At 32.8% G+C, this 26875-nt stretch overlaps 1 protein-coding gene across 1 annotated transcript; it reads left to right on the plus strand.

The window, feature by feature from the left end:
* The first annotated feature begins 3413 nt into the window (after nucleotides 1–3413).
* Nucleotides 3414–16440, plus strand: LSMEM1 (leucine rich single-pass membrane protein 1). Its single transcript, XM_003771516.1, has 3 exons — nucleotides 3414–3531; nucleotides 8747–8908; nucleotides 16310–16440. Exons 1-3 carry the CDS (start codon nucleotides 3414–3416, stop codon nucleotides 16438–16440), a joined length of 411 nt encoding a protein of 136 aa, XP_003771564.1.
* The last annotated feature ends 10435 nt before the right edge of the window (nucleotides 16441–26875 follow it).

Raw genomic sequence — 26875 nt, forward strand, 5'->3', positions numbered from 1 at the left:
TACCTTGCTCCTTGGGGCATAATTTCGGGGATGATAAAATCTTTTAGTCAAATGAAATGGACAATTTAGTAACTTTCCTTGCAAAATTATAAACTCTTTTTTTTCAAATCCATATTCAGATTCAAATTCTGATTCATAACTCCACTAGTAGTGAATTGATATACCTATCCCCCAGATTTTATTCAACAATAAATTTTTTTATCTCTTAATGTTTGTCATCTTTCTGGGTGTGAAATGATAACTCAGAGCATTTCAATCTATATTTCTCACATGAATGATTTGGAACTTCTTTTTAAAATGGATTTTAAGAGTTTGTATTTTTTTAAACAAGTTTGTATTTTTTGACCAAATATATGGGAATGATTTTTAAATTTAAAAAAATCAATTTTCTTTAGATTTTTAATGTCTGCCTTGTAAGAGATATTTAATGCAATCCCCCCCCCCGAAACTATGAAGATTTTATTCATGGAAAAACTTCTTAATTTTCTTTAATCATTATAGAATTATACATTTAGAGCTGAAAGGGACTTTTAAGTTATCTGGTTACTACTAAAGATAAGGAATTAAGCTTAGAGAAATTAAATGACTTACCTAAAATCTCACAGTTAATAAGCTGTCGACCTCATATTTCAACAAAGTTGCTCTGATTCTCAGAGGTAGTTTGGTGGCTCAGTGAATAACACACCAGCCCTGAAGACAGGAGGACCTGAGTTCAGATTTGACCTCAGACACTTAACACTTCCTAGCTGTGTGACTCTGGGCAAGTTACTTAACCACAATTGCCTCAGCAAAAAGAAAGAAAAAAGAAAAAAAGTTCTTCTGATCCTCAATCCAGTATTCTTTCCACTGCATTACTGTTTCCTTTAAATGTTATTATTTTTACCTAGTATCTAGTTACAATTTTTTCCCTCTCAATAATTGTAAAAGATAAAATCTTCTATTCCCTAATTATTTACATTTTTTTCATATTTAGTTTGTTTATCTAGTGCAAAGCTTAAACTGTGTGTTGTAACTCTCTATAGGGTCATATAACTAACTGAGAGTTGGGGGTCATGAAAAATTTGGCAATAGTAGAAGACGTCAAATATTCTTCTATGACTTAATTCTTTACGTAAAAATAAATAAGCACATCCATCTCATTAGCATACAAATTTGCCTTTGTCTTTAATAAATGGTAAAATTATATGTATACCAAAACATTTCTTTATGATTTATTTTGAATGTTTGATTTGTATACCTATATAATTGTATAACTATAAACAAGTAAAAATTTCTTGGGTGAAAAGGAGTAACAAGTAGAAAAAGTTTAAGAAGCCATGATTTACAGGAGTTCATTGTACTAGGAAGTATAAAGAGCCATGTTTTGGTAGACTGCTTCCCAGTTTCTCCAGAAATTTTTGTTGAATAAAAACTTCTTTCCTTAGTAGGCTTTTTAAAAAATTTATCATGACTTTAGCATAGTTTTTTCTAAGCTCTTGCTTAACTAGTATATTCCACTGACCTATATTTTTATATATAGTACTAGATAATTTTAATTATAACTGCTATGTACTATATTGTCTGAGATTTAGAATTAACAAATTCTCTTGTCTTCCTACTCTACCCTACCTCCATTTTATCTCTTGATATTATTGATAGTCTTCAAATAAATTTTATTATTTTTTAAATTCATAAATTTAAAACATTAATATAATACTAAATTTGTAGAGTAATTCAAAAAGCATAGTCACTTTTTCATATTGATATGGCCAAGCTATGTACACTGAATGTCTTTCCAAATTTGCAAATGTCTGAGTTACTTCCTTAGCTCATCACCACCACCACTACTTCCACTTTTGGAGATATAGTATGAGATACAGAATAAAATGCTCAACCTGGAGTAAGGAATACCTGGCTTAAAAGCTTGCATCTGACACAAGTTTTAAGGTACTAAAGGCAAAGCATATAATTTCTCAGAGTCTCAGACAATTAAGATGTCTGAGTTGGAAATTATGGATGATCAACAAGCTATATTAGTGAGGAGAATTCCTACACAATAAAATGACAAATCCTTAAGATATTAACTTTTGGTTGATTCTCTAGCTTTTTTCTTTTTAAATCTTTTGTTCACATGCAAATACAGATAACTGTGTTTTTTTTTTTTTTTTAACTTTTAACTGCTATAGCTAGCATAATAGTGGAGACATTGGCATGTTTATTTTATCTTTGAACTTACTGAGAAAGATTACTTTAATTCTGTTATTTAAAAAATACTTGATCTTGGCTTATAATTTTAAAAAATTATATTAAGAAATAGACCTTTATATGAATGTTATATTTTGGCAAAAGTTTTTCTGTATCTATTGAAATAATGTCTCAAAAGCTAGGTTGAAGAATACTTGCTAGTCTTCATTGATAGAGGAAGTTTCCTTCCTTAAACAAATAAAATTAAACGTTCAGAGAAAAGCACTTGTGATTTTTTTTTTAGGATTTTTGCTACTAATATCATTTATATTTATAGTCTTCCTAATGTTGATCTTTCCTATAAATCAATCTAATCATGGTGAATACTTTTATTCTATATCTGTAGTTCTTTGTTAATATTTTATATAACATTTTTCTGCCAATATTAATTTGTGATAGTGAATGAAAATTTTCTTTCTCTGCTTTATCTCCCCTTGTTTTAGATATAAGTATAATTTAGAAAAAAATTTGATGAGGTGCCTTTTTATTTTTACAGTTTATTTAATATAGGGTTGAAAACAATCTTTGATAACATTTACCTATAAGTTTGTGTGGATTAGTCCCCCCAGCCCTGTTTTTAAAAAAACTTATTTTATGATTTGCTAGATTTTTCTTTCTGAGAATAGATTATTTGGATCATATTTCTTATTTTATCAATCTGCAATCTGAATGTATAATTTTATACATACTCACTAAATTTTTTCAGATTTATTGGCATATAATGCATGATTTGTTATTTATAATTTTCTTTATTTCCTCTCCATTAATTACGAATTCTCCCTTCTCATTAAAAAATGGTAATTAGATTTTACTCTTTCTCTTTTAAAAACAAGGTAGTTAAAGCCTTAATTTCCAAGTTTTATCTGAATGATACAAAGCCAGCAGCTTTTCATATCCATTGAAAGGGAATTTAGTGTAATAATTATGTTACATTTATAGAGATTTAAGGTTTAAAAAATATCACTATAACTCTGTGAGGAAAGTACTGAAAATGTACATTTACTCCAAATGGAAAAAACTGCAAATTTAACAGCTTACTGTCATACTGATATAATTATCTATGATAATATTCCCTTTGGCAATCACCTCAATCATGGTCAATTTGAATTACTCTCTAATGGTACTCTATTGACATGTGGTAGAATTTGCCCTGCTACTTACTTTTAACTTCTTGTTTTCTTTCAGGAACAATGAATCATTCTGCCCTAGAAATTGGCTCCTGTGATACCCATGAAGAGAGAAAGCTCTATGTTATTGATTCCTTAAATGACTTAAACAAAGTGAACTTCTCTCCTGCTGGATCCCAGCGTGGAATCTGTATGTGTGCCAAGAGAAGTCTGGCAACTCTTTTCTTGTTTAAAATTTATCTAAAATAGCAATTATTAGTGTGAGAATGTAGGTTCATCTTCAAAATTTGGAACTAACTTTAACACCAGGAAATTGATATTGCTTTTTTGCTTTTGTTCACTAAATTCTTGATAGAAATGATAGAATTGCTCAGATTAACATGGAATGTCTCTTAATTCTTTGATCTTTCCTTTTTCTTTTTCATTTTAAAGATTGGGTCTTTATCTTGCTCAACTTCTCACCAAGACTAATGAACATTAGAGTTTTTACCTCTCTATTATGGACCTGGACGGGTTCACCCTTCCTTAAATAGTTTGTTGGTGCAACACTACAGGAGATTTACCATATTGGTTCCAAACTCTGTGTACACCCCTGAATGCCAAAATTCAAATGATCCACTTACATTAGTCTCACCAACAGATGATATCACAGATGTGTGCCACAATATCCATTTTTCCCTGATATTCTTGCTGGGGCTTTCCAGACACCAAGAAGGGATACAGATCCCCCAATTCTAGGAGCATTTTTAAAAAAAATTTACTTTTCTACTACTTAGTGCTATCATCTTAAGGTTTCCATCTCATTTATTGATTTCTCCTAAATTTTATCTTCCTTGAGAGCTACTTTTAAAAATATCTTTTATGATTTTCACAGAATTCCAGAAACTCAAGCTTAGTTGTTCAAAACTTAACTGAAAAAAAAATCTTCATTAGAATGTAGCCCTCAAGTGAACACCCAGTCTTTGCTTAAAGCTCCATGTATTCTAATGCAGGGCATTCAGTTTTGGGGTACTTCTAATTCTTAAGAAATTTTTTTCCTAACATGAAACAAATTTGTCTCTCTATAACTTATATCCATTGCTCTACATTTTACTTTCTGAGGCCAAATAAAACCAATCTGTTTGCTCTTTTTTAATGAAAACACTACAAATACTTGTGGATAGCTGTCTTGTGCTCTCTCAAAGTATTCCTTTTTTCCTTCTCCCTTTTCCTTTTTTGTTATATACACTCCTAACTTCTTCAGAACCTCAAGTCAGCAGTTATTAGGCATGGCTACAAGATGTTAAATGAATAGAAGTGGGGTCTGTCTAATCTATTTAGTTGAGCCTTTTTCCCATTTGATGTGAATTACTGCAGAAGTGTTTTGGCTATAGCAAATAGATATTGATCATGAAAATGGATGATATGAATTGTCTGATTCAGTGACTATGAAGAGACATGCTAAATCTGAATCTTAGCCTCCATCTCTCTTTTTATATGGCTTTGATAGGAAGATTCTATGTAGTAAGTTTGTGACCATCAAAATGAAATCAACACAGATGGCAGTTTCTTTTTTTTTAACCTAAGGGAAAATTATAATATTTCCTATACTATAAAGACCCAGTTGCCTATATATATGAAGGCAGAGTTGACACATCTTTACTCTATCTACAAAATACTAAATATATGCTATGCGCAAGATAATGCTAGGTACTAGTGAAAAACATGAAAAACAAAGAGGCATGGTTCTCCTCTAAGAGAGCTTACAATAATAATGTTAACATTAAAAAACCCAGACCTATGATTTCATTAGTTTGGGGAATTTCCTGGAACAAAAACTACCTACTAGTGCAGAAGCTGAGTCAATGTGGCATGGTGTAGTGGTTAGAATCATGGAATGGAATCAGGAAGATCTGAATTTAATTTCCCTGACATCATACTTTGACCTGTTCCTGCTTCCTGTTTTACTTGTTGCCTAGTAAGCTATTACTGTTATTATTAAATTATTTTGGACCCTACCTATTGATGTAGAAAAGGATCCTTACCTCAGGCAATCCTAATCTCCACCCCATTCCCTAAGGGATTATAGAGTACTGTTTTAGGCCACAGACTAAACAAAATACCCTCCTACCCAGAAGGCAGTTGTTGAATTGTGATCCTAAATAGCCCTCTTCTTGCCCCATATATTCCTGATCTTCAAAATCAAGTTCTCAATTACTGAGTGTTGCCAAATGCCACGTTTTTTGGGCTTGGATACTACATAAAACAAAACAGATTTGGGCCTTAACCATTTCCAACCTTATCTCTCTGGTGGTAGTTGAAATAATAAACAGGTATCTGTGCCAGTCTGGCACTCCTTACCTAAGAGACCAAAGACTAGGGAATGCTTTACAAAATATTGTATTCAGACTATGATAAATATCTTCTCAGTTCTGACTTTAGGTACTAGGGTTCTTTACCAATGCTACAAAATCTGACCATTTCTGGGGACTTAGGGAAATTTACCTTTTACCTCTAGTACTGGAAGAAGCAACATATGAAGCAAATGGAGTGGTATCCAACTATGACCAGATGTTGCCAGACCCTGAATCAGATCCCCTTCTTCAGCAATAGGATTCTTAAGATCAGGCTAAACAGGCTTGTGATTAATTTAGACCTGAAATGCCAGTTCTAATCAATAAAAAAATTGCTCACTAAGCTAGAAAAAACAACCCTGGACATTCTTGGGGGGAAAATACTTATTAACTAATAAAGAAATAGATGGATGTCACCTAAACTTCTGCTTCATTTTCTAGAGCATTGGTGTAACTTATTGAGATGAATGAATGGATGGATGAATCAAAGTATTATACTTAATAGCCAGCTATGATGCAGATTAGACTGCACTACTCTTGACTCAGCCTGCCCATATCCCACACTATGATCTATCTTTTCCTCTAACCTTTCTCCTGATGTGGAACTGGAACCTTTTAATCAATAACTTTAATCCTTCTATCCTATTTTTATTGTTTCATGGAGACAGACCAATCAAGATTTTAGCATATCTTAAAAATCTGGTATCTGGTCAAAGGTAGACTTTGCCAAGCTACTTCCTGATACCTACCGGACTCCTCCTCAATTCTTCCTCTTACTCCTCAGAACCTATTCCTATTTCCCTGCCCCTTCTTCTTAAAGTTTCCACACCCAGAAGCATATTGCTTAATTATAAATGATTTTGCCCTGCTCAGTCATATTTGATTGAGCCCATGAGTTATTTCACGTAGTAAGTGGCAACCTTTGTGACCTGTGATAAATGTCTCTCTCATGATTATTTCACATCTCTTGAACCATTATTCTAAAACATCACTTCTCTCCCAATACCTTTTGCCCTTTTAGCTGGATACTGACCTTCTTTTTCCTAACCCTGTTCTTACAGGAGGAAACCCAGAGCTCTCACTCCATTCCAATCCTTGGGTTCATTCCTCATTTTCCAACAGTTGTGAGCTCTAGGTCGTGTGGCTATTCTGACCACTTTCATTAGTAAAAATTCTTCCAGTAAAGACCTTAACATTGTTCCTCAAACTCTAAACCTAAATTATGTATTTAATAAATGTTTAAATTATTTGTTTCATAAATCAATAAGCACTTATTAAATGTTTAAGGAACTCTGCTAATCTCTGAGGATAGAAATACACAAAAATTGAAAGTTACATATTAATGAACCTTTTCTACAGAGCAAACCAGGTTTAGAAACACTTTTAAGAATCAAGAATGTTTTAAGACCAGATTTAACCACAAATATTCTTCCAAATAACTTCTCAGGAAAATTCTAGGGCACCAATTTTTCACAGAAAGGAGAAATCACATAGTCACTCCAGTCCTTGGGGCCTTAGTCTCCATTATACTTTTGTCTACTTCAGGGAAAAGGAGAGGAAATATCTGTCAGCTCTTCTGCCTGATTTCTCATTTTTACTTTTCAAGGTAAAAATAAATTTTATGTAAAGCAATCAGTCCACTTCTATAAATGGATGCCACGTGAATGCTCTAACTTGGAAACTTTCTGACTTTTGTAAAGGAAAGGACAAATAGGTAGCAGAATCAGAAGGCCTTATATTAGAATTCTGCCTTATTAGTTGTGCAACCCTGACTAAATTACTTCATTTTTCTTAGTTTCAATGTCCTCATCTATAAAAAGGAGATAAACTTTAATTTAATTGTTGTGAAAAATCAAATGAAATAATAAGTTTCCCAAAAGTCTTAGTGCACTTTTAAGCTCTTAAAGTTTCAATTTTTATTTAATTATTTAATAACATTTATTTATTTGATCAAAACTGTTTAGACTTTTAAAGCTTAAAACTGCATTAAAGACATTTAAGCAATTATAGCATTAAAATACACTAAGATTTTTGGGACATGTAGTTTATGCAAAACTCATTGTAAATATTCAAAAGTTATATAAATGTTAACTATAATTAAGGAAATAATCTAATCCTGCGCAGTTAGCTGGCAAAATGGATATAGTGCCAGTCTTGGAGTCAGGAAAACTCATTTTCTTGGGTTCAAATTTGGCTTTAGACACTTAATAGCAGTATGACTCTGAGCAAGTCATTTAACATGGTTCCTCATCTGTAAAATGAGTTGGAGAAGGAAATGGCAAACTATGCCAGCATCTTTGCCAAGAAAATCCGAATGAAAAATCATGAAAAACCCATGGAGAATCAGACCAACTCAGCAATAACAACAAATCCAACCCTGCTTATTTTTTGGATGAAAATGAAAGAAAGAAGGGGGAAACCTATATAAAAACATAAATCCTAGGGAAAAAGCTTAATAATTTAAGTTTACAATCCAAAGACAAACTCTCTTCATTCAAGTCAACTTTCTCAAAGATCATAATAATAGTAGCTAATATTTATATAGTGTTTACTATGTGCTAGATGCTATGCTAAATACTTTGCAATTATTATGTTATTTGATCCTCATAACAACCGAAGACAGGTGCTATTGTTATCCCCGTTTTAGAGACAGGAAAACTGAGACAACCAGAGGTCCCAAGGTCATACAGCCAGTATTCTGAAGTTGGATTTGAACTCAGGTCTTTGTGATTCCAGGATTGTGTTCTATCCTCTGCATAATCTAGCTGCCACATTATCATAAATTTCGAGGAAAAAAATAACTTCAAAGAACATTTAATTCAATTCTCTCATTTTGCAAATAAAGGAAGTTGAACTCCAAAGGCTAAATGGCTTGCCCAAGATTTCATTGACAGCAAGGAGCTGAGCTGAGATTTGAACTCAGGTCCAAATTCAACACTCTTTTCACTTCATCACAATTTTCCTAACACCTGCTGTGTAGAATTCAGCAAAGCTGTTTTCCGACATTACCATTCCATCTGCTTTCCATGTCAGGGAACCTTGGAATAAAGTTTGAATCACTAGGTCTTTTTCTCATTTGTTTTACATTAGCTCAAGAAAAGAAGTTCATAGGAGGTGCTCCTAACACAGGGAATGGAATCAGAAACCGAAGCTTGTTCTTTGTGGCTCTGATTATCGCTTTGATCGTCAGCTTGACCCTCGTTTCTTTTGTGATAGTCTTACTTCGTAAGTAAAAAACTCAGCAAGAACCTCATTATTTAAAATGTTAATTAAGGCTTTAATAGAATGTGCATCTTCAGCGGACTTCATGACTACCCTGCGTGCAGTACTGCTCCAGGGACGCAGTAGTGTATGTATTGAGTAACTTATCTTTTAGTATATGAAACATTTAGGATAAAAGATAAAAAATAACTCCTTTAGAATGTAAATTCCTTGAGAGTATAGATTGCTTTATTCTTTGTATATTTGTGTGTGTATGTGCATATACACACAACTTGCTATTTACATGTTTTCTTCTCTATTTGAATGTAAGTTTCCTGAGGGCAAAGGCTGGTTTTCTCTCTCTCTCTCTCTCTCTCTCTCTGTGTATGTGGCCAGTACTTATCACATAGTTCCTGACACTCAATAAAATATTAATAAATGCTTCTTGATACACTAATTGATCCACAATGCCTGACATATATAGTAGTTGCTTAAGAAATGCTTAATTGATGTAACTCCTTTCTAGAAAGCATCCTATTCTTTGTAATGATGATAATAAAACAGTTCTTCATGTAACTTTAAATTTTGCAAAAGCAGTTTATATATATAAAATCTCATTTGAAGCTTGAAACAATCCTATAGGTATCTTAAAAAGGAAAATTGGTATTTGTACCAAAAAAAAATCTTGTAAAATCTCCTTTATAAATCTATAAGGATTCTTAGAAGTATATGGTTATAAATTCTTATCAATCTTATACAAGGGTTTTCTGTATTGTATTTTTCTGTATTCTGCTGAATTAATGGGATAAAAATGGTAATTATATACAAATCGGATTTATTTAAAGAGAAAGGGGAAAAAACATTGAGTAAATTTTTTTTAAAGGCATGATAAACTTTGTTATTGTGATAAGGTTAATTTAACTGGGTGACTTTTTCTTTTTGACTTATGAAAACTTAATCTCTTCCCCACCAAAAACACATTGTGACTAAACAAGGTAGTAATGGGAAATTTTATAAAGATAAGGAATTTATTTTGTTATAGTAATTTGGGGGTTTATTTATGTTACTCAAAGACATTTTACACCAACTTAGTTTTGACAAATTTCAGTTTTAAAGATTTGTTTTTGCTTTAAGGTTGAATAAGTGAGAGTTATCTGTCATTAGTCATTTTCTGACTCATTTACTTCATAAAATTTTGTTCCTTTTAACATCAGGATAAAATTTAAGGCATTTTTAAGAAGAGGAAATACTTTTAGGAAGAAATATTTAAGTTAAAAAATTTGTAACAAATTTTCACTCAAAAATGTGATTCTTAAGCCTACTAAATTTTCATTTGTAAGCTAACTTATTGCAATAATAATTTGATATGATAACAATTTAGTCCAAACCTACTGTGATTAGTGAGATTTTGGGACTCTAAATAGACTCTTATTTGGAGTGACATGGGACTTAAGGGACTACTTTTGATGCTGTTAATAACTATGAACCTGCTTACAGCAATCAGCCAATTTTTATCATCAGGGTAGACAAAAACTGGAAGTTTGTCCTTGCAATATGAATTCTTATTGGTTATTATAATTATTAGTTGTTAGTAGTTATCTAAATGAGTGTAATAAGCTCTGGGTTTGATCTGAATTTGTTGTCATCCCATGACCTAAGCAAGAGTTAAATTAGTGCTTGAATTTGTCATATGTATAAAATTCAGTTCCTGAAGTATCTCTTTTTTTTCAGAATGATATGAGTACAATTAGACAAAGGTAAACAAATGTGAAACTAAGATATAAATCTATTAAGTTGTGAGGTTAAAGTTAGGAACCTCTCTTGTTTTTGTTTTAAGGAATAGGATTTCAATACAGATAGCTATGTTCATGAAGAGTAGTAATTTATAAGTTATTTTGTGTTATCCTAATGGGAAATCTGATTTTACTTATGGTTGTTATTTAATCTGGAATTCGAGCATGTGAAGAAATATATGCAAACTACTTAGAAGTCGCCTTAAAGATATTCCCATTGCTTAAAGTGATTCTGGAAGTAGTAGACTGTGGTTTATGTCCCTTTGAACATAGTTAATACCTGGACATGTTTTACTCTAGATAACATGTCATATAATCTATTCTCTACATACAATTTACAATTATTATATTAACATATTCCAAGTCTTTTGTTGCTTTTCATTTTTAAAAAATTTTGTTTATTAAAAAAATAGAAAAAAGACAGAAAAGAAAAGCACAAAACAGAGCATCGTCTTGTGTCCAGCAAAGCACATGTCAGGAAGGATTAAAAACATATAACAATAAATTTCAATTCAATTCAATTCAAGAAAGGAAATATAATAGTGGAAAAAATTATATTTATGCCTTTGCTTCCTTGTAGGTTATTTTTTTGTTCTCTGCCATACACTTTTAAAATTTATTCTTTTTTTCCCCTTTCATTCCCGTTACCTCACCCAAGCAGGCTATAATTAAGCACAGTAATATTTAATAGATATATACACATGTGCCCACACACAGACATAAACACACATAAATACATAATTCACACCCATCCATAGACCTACACATATATACACATATCTATATACACATACATAGAGCAACATGATTATATATCTACATATACTTAAAAATGTATGTGTGTATATATGCATACATATACTATGGATATACTATTAATATACTTTTCATTGTGTCCCTATTCTTTTATAGAAAATTTCTATAATAAGAAATTTTGTAAGTACAATATTAAAGCAATTAAATAATGGATTGATACTGAAACATCTCTGAATTGTTATAATAGAATGTAAGTATGAACATCTTATAATTTTTTTTCTATCTTGCAATTTTAACCTATATTTCTGATCAAATTATCATATAGGATTTATATCTTCCAAAGGGGAGAATGATTAGGCAAGGCAATGTTAAAGTTTTCTAATTAAATGGAATAATACATTTGAAAAAAGCAATGGGAATAAATTATTTTCTCTTAGAACTACATAAGATTGATAATTTTAAAAGAACAGGTCATAAATGAACTTCCTAAGAAAAAGCACTAGAACTAGACAGATTTATAAGTGAATACTATTAAGCATTATGTCAGATACGGAACCTGGGTAAGTATAGAAATAGCAAATAATATATGAACTGAAATTTCTGAAGTTTCAAAATAAGAGAACCAAATTTAGGTGATTGTTTTAGATTAAGTCAGAGCCTTTAGATTTGGAATCAGTGAAGCAGAGCTCCCTTTAGGTGGTCCTGAGAAGAAAGCACATTGTACATGTAAATTTCCCAGCTCAGAACTAGTCCATCATAAGATCTTTAAGTAATCTCATCTGTACCTGACTTAATGGAATTATGAAATTATGGGAATTGTGTAAAAAAAAACTTTTATTGCAATGTTTAAACCTAGTCCTATGTATCTGGAAAACTGGACCATCTGAGTAAATAGACTCATAAGCAGCCTACATCCTGTTACAAGATTCTGGATGAGGGCTGAGTCTTTTGTCCAAGCTCCCCCCCACCTTCCCCTTTTGTTATGTGCCCAATTGCCAAGGTCCTGATTTAAGCATATATTGGCAGTTTCTCTCTCTGACATTCTCGGAAAGGCAGTTAGAACTTCACTTCCCACTCTCTGAGGAAGAGTAAGGTTTTCCCCATAACTTCTTTTGGTCTGCAGATGGTACCTTTGGTGTCCCTTTGGCCAAAAGGAGAGAATCTGGGACCCCCTAGAGTCCCTCATCACTCAAAGAAAGCTGAAAATATGGATTAGCCAATCAGAGAAAATGAATTGAGCCCTTCTGGACTGACATATTAAGAGTCCTTGGAGATGCTCTCTGAATGAACCCAAAATCCTCCTGCTGTGTCAGGACCATAAGACCATATTAAGTTTGCACAAATATCCTAAGTCAAGGGGCATTTCTTTGCTTTGTGGGAACTCTGATCTTGGCTGACAAAAGGCCAGACATCCTCGCACTTCTTTGCTTTATGACTTTTGTAATTCCCCTCACTCAAGCCTTTTGTGAGCTCACTTGCATGCATACTTGCCTGCTTGAGAGGAATAAAACGATATCAACTAACTTTTTGTCTTTCTTAGACTGATCTCTAAAATAATTGGCCAATTTTCAATTCCCCAAATTTAAAATTCTACCTACTATCCCTTTGCCTTTATGCAGACCTTCCTCTTTGCCTAAAATGTCCTTTTCTTCTAAGAAACTTTAGCTTCTTCAAGAATCATTTTAGCTAAACTAACTTATGGGGAGACTTTTCTTATACTTCTGGTTGTTAATGTTCTATTGTCCTTCAATTTATCTTTGATTCATTTATCTTTTTTCTTTTTTGTCTCTGCAAGTAGAATGCTAACTCCTTGAAGGGAAGGAATTTTGAATTTTATCATTTCTGCCTTTATATTCTAGCCACTTGTGTGATGCCTTGCAAGTAATAAGCACTTTAAAAAGTGCTTCTTATATTAATAAATTTTTATTAAATTAAACTACCTACCGATTATCTAGAGATCACTTTATGTGCTAGTGATACAAAGACTGGAAAATGACTTTGTCCCTTCAGGAGCTTATAACCTTATAGGGCAATGAGACTCATACAAATACCTTTGATAAAAGTTAGAATCTTTTAAGTGCACAAGAGAGCTCAACTTGATTGATCTTGATTGATTGTTGATCTTGGCTGATCAACAAAAAATATTAAGAAAACATCATTTTAGCAAAGGAGATCAAGGAGAAATTCACTTTCAACATATTTCTTGAGATAAGAAGTGTTTCTTGGATGCCTTTAGGGGAGAAACTGACCAAGTACCTATGTAAGATTTGGGATTTCCTTATGGGACTTATGGGGGAGTGGGATTGTGGAAAAGGTAAGGATTAGTTCCTGAAAGGCAAACCTTCATATTTTAATGCTTTGGCATTGAACAGAAATAAATTTGTTCATAGTTTATTTAATTTTTGTTAAATTATTTGACCAAATCTTGTTTATTTTATATCTCAACTTGCTCACAACATTTACCCTGGAAATTATTTTTATATTAATATTAGTTTTTTAAAAATGTATTTTGTCCCTTTTGGGGGGATGTATCTATATATCTATATATAAACATACATATCTGTGGTATACATTGTATATATATGTGGGTCTATATACTCATCATCATCATCATCACTAGGCCTGGAGTCAGGAAGACCTGAGTTCAAATCTAGCCTCAAACACTTAGTAGCCATGTGACTCCAGGCAAATCACTTAATCTTTCTTTGCCTCAGCTTTCTCATCTGTAATATAGGGATTATAATGGAATCTACCTCCTAGAGTTGTGCAGATTCCATGAAACAATATTTGCAAAGCATTTAGCATAGTACCTAAACATAATATGAATTACATAAATGTTTATTCTCTTTTTCTCTCCTCTCTCTAACATTCCACACTTCCCTAAAAAATGAAGATTTTTTGAGAGGATATTTGAGAGGATATTTGAGATATCTCAAAGAAAAACAAAGAAAAACAAAGAAAAAAAAAGAAACCATTTGACACCCGGATATACAAGATCCCATACCCATAATTCTCCATTTCTTTACTGAAGGGAGGCAAGTGTGTTTCATTATCTTTGTTTTGAGTCCAAGATTGGTCATTAAAATTAATTAAATTAAATAAATTAATTTAAATTAAAATTAATCAGAGGTCAACTTCCTTTTAGTGCCATTTTCATTTGAAATATGTCAAATTCTTAGTGCTTGATTTGGAGTTAGAGCACCTGAGTTTTAATCCTGGCTCCTCCATTTGATATTCATCTCATCTCTGGGAACCCATTTAATAATTAATCCCTATTATATAAAATGAGAGAGTTGGACTATGTGGCCATGATCTTATGATTAGATGACTCTAAGCTTTCTCCTAACTCCAAATACACAATGCTGGACTTAGTTAATTTTGAATGGAGAGAAAAATTTGGCTTTTCCTTCTTGGACTAATAAAGCTCTTATTATAACTAAAAACAGACTTAAGGGTCCTCCCAGAGAAGAAAGTTTTACTGTCAAAGTATACAATGACAAATGTTGGTGGAGGTGCTATGTAATAACTTGAATTACATATTTCCTCCTCTAAGCATATGGTTTATTCGGCCCAGCACTGTAGCCCTGCTAAGCTCCTATCTTTCCCTCATGACTTGAATGACACAATTCTGCTAAAAATCATTTCAGATTCAAGGAGGAACAGCTGCTCTGTGGAGGTCCAGTCTGAAAACCTACTTTACCTCTCCATGATATTTTATCATCTGAGAATAGTATCAAGGTAGTAGTGTAATTAGTCCTTGAAAGGTAGACCTTGAAAAAAATTTCTTGAAACTATAATATAAATAGCAGCTTAAAAGAGTAACAGATTTTGTTCTATAGTTCTGGGAAATTTTAACTTCTGTAAATATAACTGAAGGTGTTATTCTCTAGATTACTAAATTACCAGGAGTTCTATTGAGGTCAGGTATTGTTTTCATTTCTGGCTTTGGATCCCCAATGCTTGGCAGAGTGCCTGGCACATAGTTGATGTTCAAATAAGTATTTATTGAATTTAATTGACTTGAAAATATTTTTTCCTCTTTTCTCAAAAGTAATTTGAAGAGAATTATTTTCCAGAGTTGGCTGAAAGTCCAAATATTTCTAAAATGGCATTTAAAAAATATTTTATGTCTTTTGTTTTTTTTTTAAATAAGTAATTTCCTGATGTACTGACACCTCCCATCAACCCCTCTTATGTTACAAAGGAAAACAGTTAAATAAAACCAATACAAACTGAATTTATAATAGACACTGCATATAACATTCTGGTGGTGATTCCACCACCTCTCTACTAAAAGAAATGTGTTTCGTCACAACAAAGGACATTTCCAAAACAAAGAGTCAAATCATGCTTTTCAAAATGAGATATTGTAACAATCACTTTGAAAGAAATAATCATGCTGGCCCATTTCAATGGTGGCATAGAATGCTGGATTTAAGAATCAGAAAGAAATGTATTTGAACTCTGCCTCAGATACTTACTAGCTACATGATTGTAGGTCTAAGTTTCCTCCTTTCTAAAATGGGGTAACAAAAATAGCCATCTCACAGGGTTGTGTAAGGGTCAGATGAGATAATAAATTGATTATATTATTATTTTCATAAATATTTTGGCTTAGCCAAGGTTTCCGATAAATGTAAAGTTTGACCTTCATCAACCACCAAACATTTCAATGAAGGATAAACTTCCTTCTGTTCTCTTCTCTTCTTTCTCCTCCTGCTCCTTCAGTTTACAGAATGTTGTTTCACTTCCTGACAGGCAGACTTATCCTTGTGCAGTTGTGTTCTTTACAATGCCTGGATTAATGTTAAACATTGAATAATCATGCTAGAATACATTCAAAACCAACTGATATAACTTATTTTCCCTTTTAAAGTTCAAACTGGAAGTAAGATGGATGAAGTGTCAAGAAGATTAACAGCTGAAAGAAAGGATATCGATGAGCTCAAGAAAATAAACAGCATGATATTAAATCGTCTCAACCAATTGGATGCTATTAAAAACTAAAGGCATGATCTGTAAAATATCAACTCTGAAAGTCTAAAGATTCTTCTTAATATTACAAAGAATCTTCAAGGTGAACTCTTCAGGAGGATACCATAAGAGGGCAATCCATTGTCTGCATCATGAGAAAAGGATTGGCGACATTCTTTCAGTGGAATTCATAAGAAACAATTCTAGAGATGGCAATTTCTCACATCTCAGTGACACAGTTGTTAATTTTTTGTGAGGCTAAATGAGACAATGGATGTTGTGAAAAGACCACTGGATATTTTGGAGATTTGGGTTCTATTGCTGGCCCTGCCATTTATATTACCTATGTGACTGTGAGTAACCTCTCTGGGCATCAGTTTCATAGTATCATAATATCATAGACTTAGAGTTGGAAGGAATCTGTCTATCTACTCCAATTTTCTCATTTTGCAGAGGAGAAAACTGAAGTCCAAGATAGTTCAGGAAAATTCAAATACTTCTCTAAAGTCAGACAGGAAGTAAAGATTGGGGTTTTCATTCAAGTCCTCTCACTTAAGAGTCATTGCTCTTTTTGCTATACCACAGTGCCTTTCCTTGAGTGTAAAATGAAGTTGTGCTAGATGAATTTTAAAGTTTTTTCAGTACTAATGTATTTTATGTTCTATGTTAAGATACTGGTATGAATGATATTAAAGCCTTCTTTCTAAGTAAGTTTTTAAAATGTGTCTTTTAAGAATGTTTACTTCCAGATATGATAATATATCTTTTCACAAATTCATAACACTCTGTACATATTTCTTAAGAAGATTTGAGGAATTTTTCCTTATAAATTAGTGATTCTGGATGTAGCCATTCTGGAGAGCAATTTGGAACTATGCTCAAAAAGTCATCAAACTGGATCAAAGTGCATACCCTTTGATCCAGCAGTGTTTCTACTGGACTTAAATCCCAAAGAGATCTTAAAGGAGGGAAAGGGACCCACATGTGCAAAAATGTTTGTGGCAGCCCTTTTTTGTAGTGCAAGAAACTGAAAACTGAATGGATGTCCATAATCAGAGAATGGCTGAATAAATTATTGTATATGAATGTTATGGAATATTATTCTTCTATAAGAAACAATTAGCAGGATGATTTCAGAGAGGCCTGGAGACTAGATGAAATGAGTAAAACCAGGAGAACATTGTACATGGCAACAGCAAGATTATACAATGATCAACTTTGATGGACGTGACTCTTCCCAGCAATGGGATGATTGAGGACAGTTCCAAAGATCTTGTGATGAAGAAAGTCATCTATACCTACAGAGAAGATTGTGGGAACTGAGTGTGGGTCACAACATAGCATTTTCACTCTTTTTGTTGTTGTTTGTTTGCATTTTGTTTTCTTTCTCATTTTTTTCCCTTGTTGATCTGATTTTTCTTGTGTAGCAAGATTATTGTATAAATATGTATACATATATTGGATTTAACATATTTTAACATGTTTAACATATATATTGGATTACTTGCCATCTAGAAGAGGGGTGGGGGAAAGGAAGGAAAATTTGAAACACAGGGTTTTGTAAGAACCAATGTTGAAAAATTATCCATGTATATGTTTTGAAAAATTTTTGAAATTTTGAATTAATTTGAAAAAATTTTTGAAAAAAATTGCAAATAAGAAAAAAGTTAAATAATAAAAATAAAACTAAAAACTACAAATAAATAAATAAGTAAAATTTAAAATAATATAAATTAAAATTAAAATAAATAAATGAAAGATAAAATAAATAAATTATTACTCCCAAGTATAAGCAGAGGCAATGTCTTTAAATTAAAAAAATAAATCCTTCTGATAGATGATTGTACTTTTGTTATTCTCTCTACCTTTCCAATCTATTCTTTCCTCCTACATTTCCACCTTTCCCTCCACATACTCTATTATCCACTGACACTAGCCTCCTTTCTGGTCTTGCCACAAATTATCCGATCACCTTCTTTTAGATAATTTCGATGGCTGACCTCATGCCTGGAACTCTCTCATCCTCAAAACTCATCTAAAGTCCTATCTTCTACAGGAAGCCTTTCCTAATGAGATCTTAATTCTAATCTGCTCTTGATCTCCAATTCATTTGGTATTCGGCTTAATTTATTCTCCTCCAGTAAGTTTATACTATAAATATATTTTATTTATTGGATTTCCCACAAGAAAAAAAATTGGGGATGTAACTCTAACCTGTTGGTGAAGGACTTTGAGTTTATGTTGAAGGGTTTTTATTTCATGCCATAAAAGGAATTTCGGCTTCACAAACCCAACGTTTTGTAATTCTATATTAATAGATAGCAAAGACTTCATTGCTAGTGTTTCCAGGGATTTTTGTCCTTCTTTGAGAGATAATTCCTCAACTTAAAGGCATGTTCAGTACTTATTATACATTACTCTATCTCTTTGCTATATTACAATGCCTTTCCTTGAGTGCTAGTGAATTGTGCTAGATGGGTTCTAAGGTTTTTTTTCCAGCATACATATCTTCCATGCCTGAAATACACTTCCCCTTTACCTTTCTCTTTTAGAATGCCCAGTGTTCTTCAGCTCAAGCTTAAACTCATTTTAAACAGTACTTTCCACACATTGCCTTTATTTTGATCCCTCCCACCAGCTGCTATCCCTTCCTTCCAAAAAATTTATCTTATTATTAATTTTCTATTTTTCTGCAAATACTTGTATATGTACATGCTGCTCCTTCTGACTGAAATGTAAGCTCCTTGAAGGCAGAGATTATTTAATTTTTGTTTTGTATCTTTAGCACCCAGCACAGTGTCTGGCATATAACAGAAGCTTATTAACTTCTTGATGACTGATGTATAGCCATTGGTGACTGCTGACTGAATGAGATATTTAGAAGTAAGAGACTTTCATGGATTCCATCAACTGACACCGCTTAGGTGACTGTCCATTGCAATCTATGTGCAAAACTGTTAAAATTATATCTTGTTCTGGTTTCCCTGATTCACCTCCTTGTAGTTAATATAGTAAATTTATAAGTAGCCACTATAAAGTAACAATAGCAAGAATTAAGATTATAAACTCACTTAAAGATTGTCCTATGGATCAATAATTTGCAAACTGTATTATATATTAACTAAAAATCACATCCTGAGACTGCTAAATCAGAGGAAATCTTCTAGTCCTTTCTATCAGAGCCTTTTTATCCTATAAATTATAAAGCTCAGATAAGCTCCAATATCCACAATAAAATCTGTAGAATACCAAATGCTACTGTTAACTTTGAAATGATATTGATATAGTAATGAACTAACCCCAAGGTGGCACAGATAACAGTCTGCCCCCCTCCAAAACCTTGTAAAAATGAAACTCCAATTTCCTGACCTTGGAGTACTCCTTCATCTCCATCTGGGTCCATGCTGCCCACTACTCCCAACTTCAATCTTTGGTTACATAAATGACTCTGCCTCTTACTATTCTCTTCCCCATGCTGCCTGCCTTACTCCTCTCCTCTCATGCCATCTGCCTCTGTAATCTCCTCCTTCTGCATTGTCTCTGTACTTTTTGTACTACTTGCCCCTGCACCCTCTGTGCTTTATTAAAATGTGATTGAAATCTTTCTTCCCACTACCACTGTGGTTTTCCCCAGAGATTAACAAGAAACCAGAAGTGGCTGCCCTCATTTCATTTCAAAAATTAACTAACAATTCATTGACCTGAACTCTGCTTACCATAATTGAAATAAACTGTAACTATAGAGTTTATATTTGGTTTTAGGGAACTGAGCATCTGCAAGAGGGGAGACATCATCTATGTTCTGAATAACTGTTCATCTGAATAATTGTTCATCTATTTCCTAGAGAGACCTCTCTATGCTCTCTGGAAAGTCTACATGGTTGGCTTAATACTTTGAGAATATTTCTTATTTGTAACCACTGTGCTAATAATAATAATAATAAAATAAGTGGGAAAACTTTTTTTGTTTGCTACATTATTTGATATAATTGTGTCTCATGGTAGACAGTAGAAATATTTGAATTCAGAATTAATCTTTATTTTTAGAGGATGTTTTGCATGAAAACAAGGTCTGTTGTATCCAAGGTTCCACATGGTGGTTTTTTTTCTCCATTGTCTCCTGGAATAATTTTGGCAATGAAAAAAAATGAAAAAAAAAGAGTAAAAATGTAATGATACTTCAATTTTAATTGATTAAGTATAGATGGAGAATCTACTATCTTCTCAGCTTTAATCTAGGCACTAGTGGGGGATACAAAATAAAAGCCTTTTTTGGGGGGGTCCTCAAGTGGAGTATAATCTTATTGAACCTAAGATTACAATTTATATAGATCATGAAACAGGACATTAAATGAGGAAGGGGTTTCAATAGCTTTTGTTTCAGAGCCTGATTTAAACAAAAATAAAACAGGGGCCACTGAACTATACATAAATATCCTTGCAGTCTGTATATTGATTTAGAAAGCCCCATATGAATATTATTTGTCTTACTGTACTTTTTATTTATTTTGTTAAATATCTCTAATTACCCTTTAATCTGCTTCTGGTTGTACCCAGGAGCATTAGGGAGTACATGTTTGACACCTCTTTTCTGCAACGTGATCTCCAAAACAAGGGTCTTGGTTTGACTCCAAAGAGTATTTATCACTCAATCTGAGTAAAAGAATGCTCTACATGGCTGCCAAGGTGATTTTTCTAAAGTAAAAAAGTCTGACCATGTCACTCCCCTACCTAAACTTCAGGGACCATTACCTCTAGGAATAGTCCTTTGTATATTATTTACACACAATTTAGAATATGGTTCCAATATAATTTTCCAGCTTTTATTATAATTTACTTCCTTTCACACATTCTATGATCCAGCCAAATTGATGTTTTTACTATTCCTCACACACATCACATCATCTTCCATTTGTCCCTGTGCTTTTTCAAAGGCTGTCCTCATCTCTGAAATGCCCTTTTCTCAAGCCCTCCTTACTTAAAGCCTTAATTTCTTTTAAAACTCATCTGAAATGTTACCTTCTATGCAAAGTCTTTCTTGATTCTTTCTATAGCCTAGTGTCCCCCATTTACTATGTATTTATGATATATATTATTATACATATAAAATATATATATATATTTATATAGGCTTGTGTGTGTGTGTGTGTGTGTGTGTGTGTGTGTGGTCTTCCCTGATAGAATGTGTGATCCTGAGAGCAGGGATCATTTCATTTTTGTCTTTGTATAATATTTAGAACAGTGATTGCCTGGCTAGGAGTATGTACATAATAAATGAATGTTGACTGACTAGTTAGGGAAGGTTTCATTAAGGACGGGATTATGAGTATGGGCTGTTCCAGAAGAAATAAGAATGCCAACCTGGAGGCAGCCCTTGAATGTTTGGAGCATTGAATGATCTTAGTTATATACATAGATAGATAGATAGATAGATAGTCTTAGTTATATAAGCAAATTCAAAATATAGGATGTTCCCAAAATCTTAGTGAATTTTTAAATTATAAAATGCTTAAGAAATAAAAATTTATATTTATTATATATGATGTTTAAATTTAATATTCATATTGAAATAAATGGATTAATACAAAAATTAAATACAAAGTACTTTTGGGGGGAGGGGCAGAGGCTATAACACTAGGGCCATACAGGAAGCAGCCCTGACCTGAGCCTTGCAAGGTTCCAGGGATTATAAGAGAGGAAGTAAACAGAAAAAAATTCACATATGAGATGCAGACTATGCAAGATTCCTTCCAGATCTTAAATATTATAATTCTTCTATCTAAGCAAGGATTAAAGGAGATTAGTAGGGCAGCAGTGTGCAGAATGAGTTGAACATAGGCTAGGAATGGAAAAAGTTAGGCTATTTAACAGGTTATTATATATAAAAGCAGCACACATAAAGGTAGTATATTAGGGAGTCAGGAAGATTTAAGTTCAAATACTGCTTTATACTTGTACTAACAGTATGATTCTACTGTATTCTATTTTAATTTTTTATTTAATATTTTGTTTACCTCCAGTTACATGTAATATTTGTTTTTAAAACTTTGAGTTCTGGGCAGCTAAGGTGGTGTACTGGATAGAGCATCAGCCCTGAAGTCAGGAGGACCTGAGTTCAAATTTGACCTCAGACTCTTAACACTTCCTAGCTGTGTGAGCCTAGGCAAAGTCACTTAACCCCAATTGCCTCAGCAAACAAAACAAAACAAAACTTTGAGTTCCAGATTCTATCCTCTTTCCTCCCCCCACTGAGAAGTTACATGTGAAATTATTCAAAATATTAGCTTGTAGGCACGTCATTTAGGCTCTCTGTGGTTCAGTTTCCTCATCAGTAAAATGAAGGGTATGGAGTCTATGGCCTTTAAAAACTTTGAACTTTAGAACTTTATGAATCACCCTGTTATGTAATGAAAAGTCAGGACTAGGAGGGTAGCAATGGTAATAGAGAAGGGGTGGACACAAATATTTTGCCTGGAGGAAGACAATATATAGTAGGATGAAGTAGGATATGTGGAGGCAGCTAGGACCAGAGATCTTCAAGATTTCAAGAGAAACTTATTGGCAGAATGGGGACATCTTGAACAGAAACAAGGAAACCGGTAAGGGGAAATGTTTTAAGAAAAAGTTCTTTTAATATCATATTGATTCAATTTATTAATTTACTAAACATTTTTTAAAAATTTGCTATATGTGGGGCACTCTGACTGGTGCTGAAGGAGTTACAAAGCTTGTGATTTTCACAAATCAAAAAATGAAGCATACTTTTCAAAGACTCACAGAAGAGACTAATAGAACAGGCCATTAAGCAACCTCCAGTAGTACAGACTTTCAGTATATATTGAAACATCTTATTATCCCCTCATTTTACATAATGATGATGAAAGAAATACCTTAAGTTCTTTCCAAAGTATGGTAATCTAACAGAGGAAATTTTCATTTATTCAAATGAATGTGAGGATCATCAAAGGAGAATGAGATTCAACAGAGAAGTGTTATTTGCTTTCCCTTAATCTTAGTACAGGTTCCTCAGCCCAACGCTATTCTCCTTCTTTTTTTATTTTTATTCTCTGATTTTCTTTTTTATCTGCTTCCATTTTCCTCTTTTTTTCTTCTACTCTCTCCTTTGCTCTACTTTTTCCTTTGACTATTTTATCCATTTCCCCTTTCCCTTCATTCTAGGATGAATGAAAGTTTTAAAAAATAAATAAGGAAAAATCTTTTTTTTTTTTTTTTTTTTTTTTTTAAGGTAAGTGATTCTGTTTTCCATTGCAAATCTTTCCTGTACTTTGAACACTGGCAGAATGCTAAACCATGAACAATTCTCTATTTCAGTTGCTAATAGCGTTTAATTAACCAGAGCAATACTGATTAACAGGAGAGGAAGGACATCTGGTGGCAGTTGATAATTATAAGTTAAGAAAGCAAATTTGGCCAAAGAAATAAAGGAAATAGAAGAGATAAAGACTGATGAAGATCATTATATCAATAGAACATCAGGTTTTTATTAAGTACCTGTTGTGAGTCTTTTTATATCCAGAGATTAGAGTAGTACCTGGCACATAGTAGCTGTTTATTAAATGCTTACTGACTTGATAGTCACTGTGCTAAATGTGGAAAAATAAAGAATGAAACAATCTCTGTTCTTGTGGAGCTTACATTTTGGGGTTGGGGTGAATGATGAAGAAAAAGAAAATACAAAGAGGGAAGAAGAAAAAAAAATAGAACCCATCAATGGAAACAGAACAGCTGAAGAAAAATGACTATATCTAGGGAAATGAGATTAGCAGAAAATCCAAATGGAAGAAAGGGAGGGAATGAAAAACATAAGGTTTAGACTAAGGAACCATCTGCTTGTCAAGTCCTGATGTGCCACTGAGACTTTTCCTCTTCCTTATTAGCTTCCACTCCAGATACATAGACAAAAGTAGCAAAGGTTGTGCTGGGGCCAGCTCCTATTGGTCCTCAAAAAATAATTATTAAGTTTTTAGGATAAGCATTTATTTACACTTCCAAAATTTGCAAAATGTTACAAGTCAGGACTTGATTTATTGTTTTGTTGATAGTCTAGACTTAAGAAAGTGATAAAGTAAATGTTAATAAAGCAGGGCATCTAGATGGGACAACAGATAAGATAAGGAAGATTCATCTTCTTGAGTTCAAATTTGGGCTCAGACACTTACTAGCTGTGTAATCTTGGGCAAATCATTTAAATTTATTTTCCTCAGCTTTCTTCCTCCTCTGTAAAATAAACTGGAGAAGAAAATGACAAATCATTCCAGTATTTTTTTTTTGTTAATAAAACCCCAAATAAGGTCACAAAGAGTGGGATATGATCAAAATGACTAAACAACAAGAAAAATCTTGAGCATGTGTTCCACATACATTTCCCCCACATGCAGCCAGTTTTTAACATTTTTAAAAACTGTCTGGCATTACTTTTTATGGAGTCCACTAGATATTTAGTGATTTTTATAAGGTCTGAGGCTAAATAAATGCCCACTTCCTAATGAAATGAAGAAAAATTCTAAGATTCAGCCCAGATAAATCAGTCAGTCAATCACTCAATCCCCTCCAGGAGTCCCCACAATGTCCTAAGTCGGGGGAATAGTATAGCCAATGATCTCTAATCTAAAGGTGCTGACCATCTGGTCATTGGATGATGAAATTATCATTCTGGAGACAGAAGGGATCTCAGAAGACATCTAGTCCAATCTAACCTTTCTTTTCCAGAGGAGGAAACAAGCCAAAGGAAATTAAATGCCTTTCCCCAAATCACATAAATAATAAGGTTCAGAGATCCTTTTTTTCCCTACTCTTGTGTAGAGATAAGGTCAATATTATAACAAACAAGATTAAATGAAACCCTAAATTGTGTGGTATGTGTTAAAAGATCTTATAGGGGCTCAGAGAAGAGAAAGCTTTGTCAAAAATAGTGTAATCAATGGAGTCTCTGAAAGATGAATTGGATTTGGATGGGCCAAAGGGTGAATGGAATACATTGAAAGTGAACTGTGGTTTTAAAAGGATCTTCATTGGAGTTACTGTGACATTTCATAGAGATACACAATAACACAATAACAAAGAAGTAGATGAGAGTTCAAAGTCATGGAGTCCAATCCACAACTGAATAAGTATCTCTTTTACAACATCTTAACAAGTGGTCATCCAGCTACTACTTAAAGACTTCAAGTCTCCTTTAAGAAGAACCCACTATTTTCCAAGGCATTTCCCATTCTACTTTGAGAGGCATTGTGGAGAGAGTACTGGGTTTGGACTGAGCAAAATCGGGATCAGAATCCTGATTGACACTCTCTTTGAGCCTCACTCAGTCACTTTCTATGAGCTTTAGTTTCCCTATTTGAAAAATGGGGATAGACCCTGCTATCTGACATTTAAAGTCCTAGTATTATAACACATTAATCCACCCAAGTGGGTTTCATATTATTCTTCACACAAAGTATTCCACTCTCTCTCTCTGTCCTTCACACTTACTTCTATTTAATAGAATCCTGAGGCTCCTTTAAGATTCAGAACACCACAGAAGCCTTTCCCTGATTCCTCCCTCACCTTAAATACACCTGCTAGTGTTGTTCTTTCTACTACCTATATCTATTCTGTACATACTGATACAATATTGTCTCCCAAGGTAGAATCCCAACTGCCTTGTTTTATTCTTTTTCTTCTTTTTTCCATAATTTAACACAGTATTTGGCACATAGTGCTATACACACACACACACACACACACACACACACACCACTTAATGAATATTTCTCTATTGCACTTAATATTGGTCCTCAGATTAAGGTAGATAATGTTATTATATTGAGGGAACAAATCCTTCCATATCTATTTTTTCTAGTGTTTTTAACAGGAATATTGAGTGTTAGATTTCATCAAAAGCTTTTTTTCTGATATATATATATATATATAATCATGTTTAGAGGCATTTTAAAATCCATGCTTTATTATTTTGATAGTTTTTAAAATATTGAATGAGCCTTGCATGCTTGTTATAAACTGCTCATGATGAATTATTTTTTCTTTTTAAAAAATTCACATTGAATTTAAATACATAAAGATAAAAAATTTTCATCTATGTAGCACAAAATAAAGATGATTCACTATAAAATCATGAGTTTACATTTCATAGTGTTTATTTTAAAAAACTGCATCAGATTTGTAGTTTTCAAAATTATTGTTTTCTTTGTTTCCTTCTAAATTTTCTTTTATTCCCTACTATTGATAAATTATTTTTAAAAATTATGTTGCTGTATTCAATTAGCTGATAATTTATTTAATATTTCTGTAGCAATATTCATTAGAGAAATAGGTATATAGTTTTTTAAGAATTATCTTACTAGGTTTTTAATAGCAATCTCATATTTGTCTCATAAATTATATTTGGCATTGTTCCATCTTTCCCTATATTTATGAATAATCTATATAGTAGAGGGATGATTCTTGA

The sequence above is a fragment of the Sarcophilus harrisii genome, chromosome 5 (genome assembly GCF_902635505.1).
Source record: "Sarcophilus harrisii chromosome 5, mSarHar1.11, whole genome shotgun sequence".
Taxonomy (NCBI): Eukaryota; Metazoa; Chordata; class Mammalia; order Dasyuromorphia; family Dasyuridae; genus Sarcophilus; species Sarcophilus harrisii.

What these genes read in the sequence shown, in the direction of transcription:
- LSMEM1 (XM_003771516.1), top strand. Translation starts at nt 3,414, where the DNA reads ATGAATCATTCTGCCCTAGAAATTGGCTCCTGTGATACCCATGAAGAG. An exon ending in CTCTCCTGCTGGATCCCAGC is followed by an intron (nt 3,532 to 8,746) that starts GTGGAATCTGTA and finishes TTGAATCACTAG; the next exon opens with GTCTTTTTCTCATTTGTTTT. An exon ending in TTTTGTGATAGTCTTACTTC is followed by an intron (nt 8,909 to 16,309) that starts GTAAGTAAAAAA and finishes TCCCTTTTAAAG; the next exon opens with TTCAAACTGGAAGTAAGATG.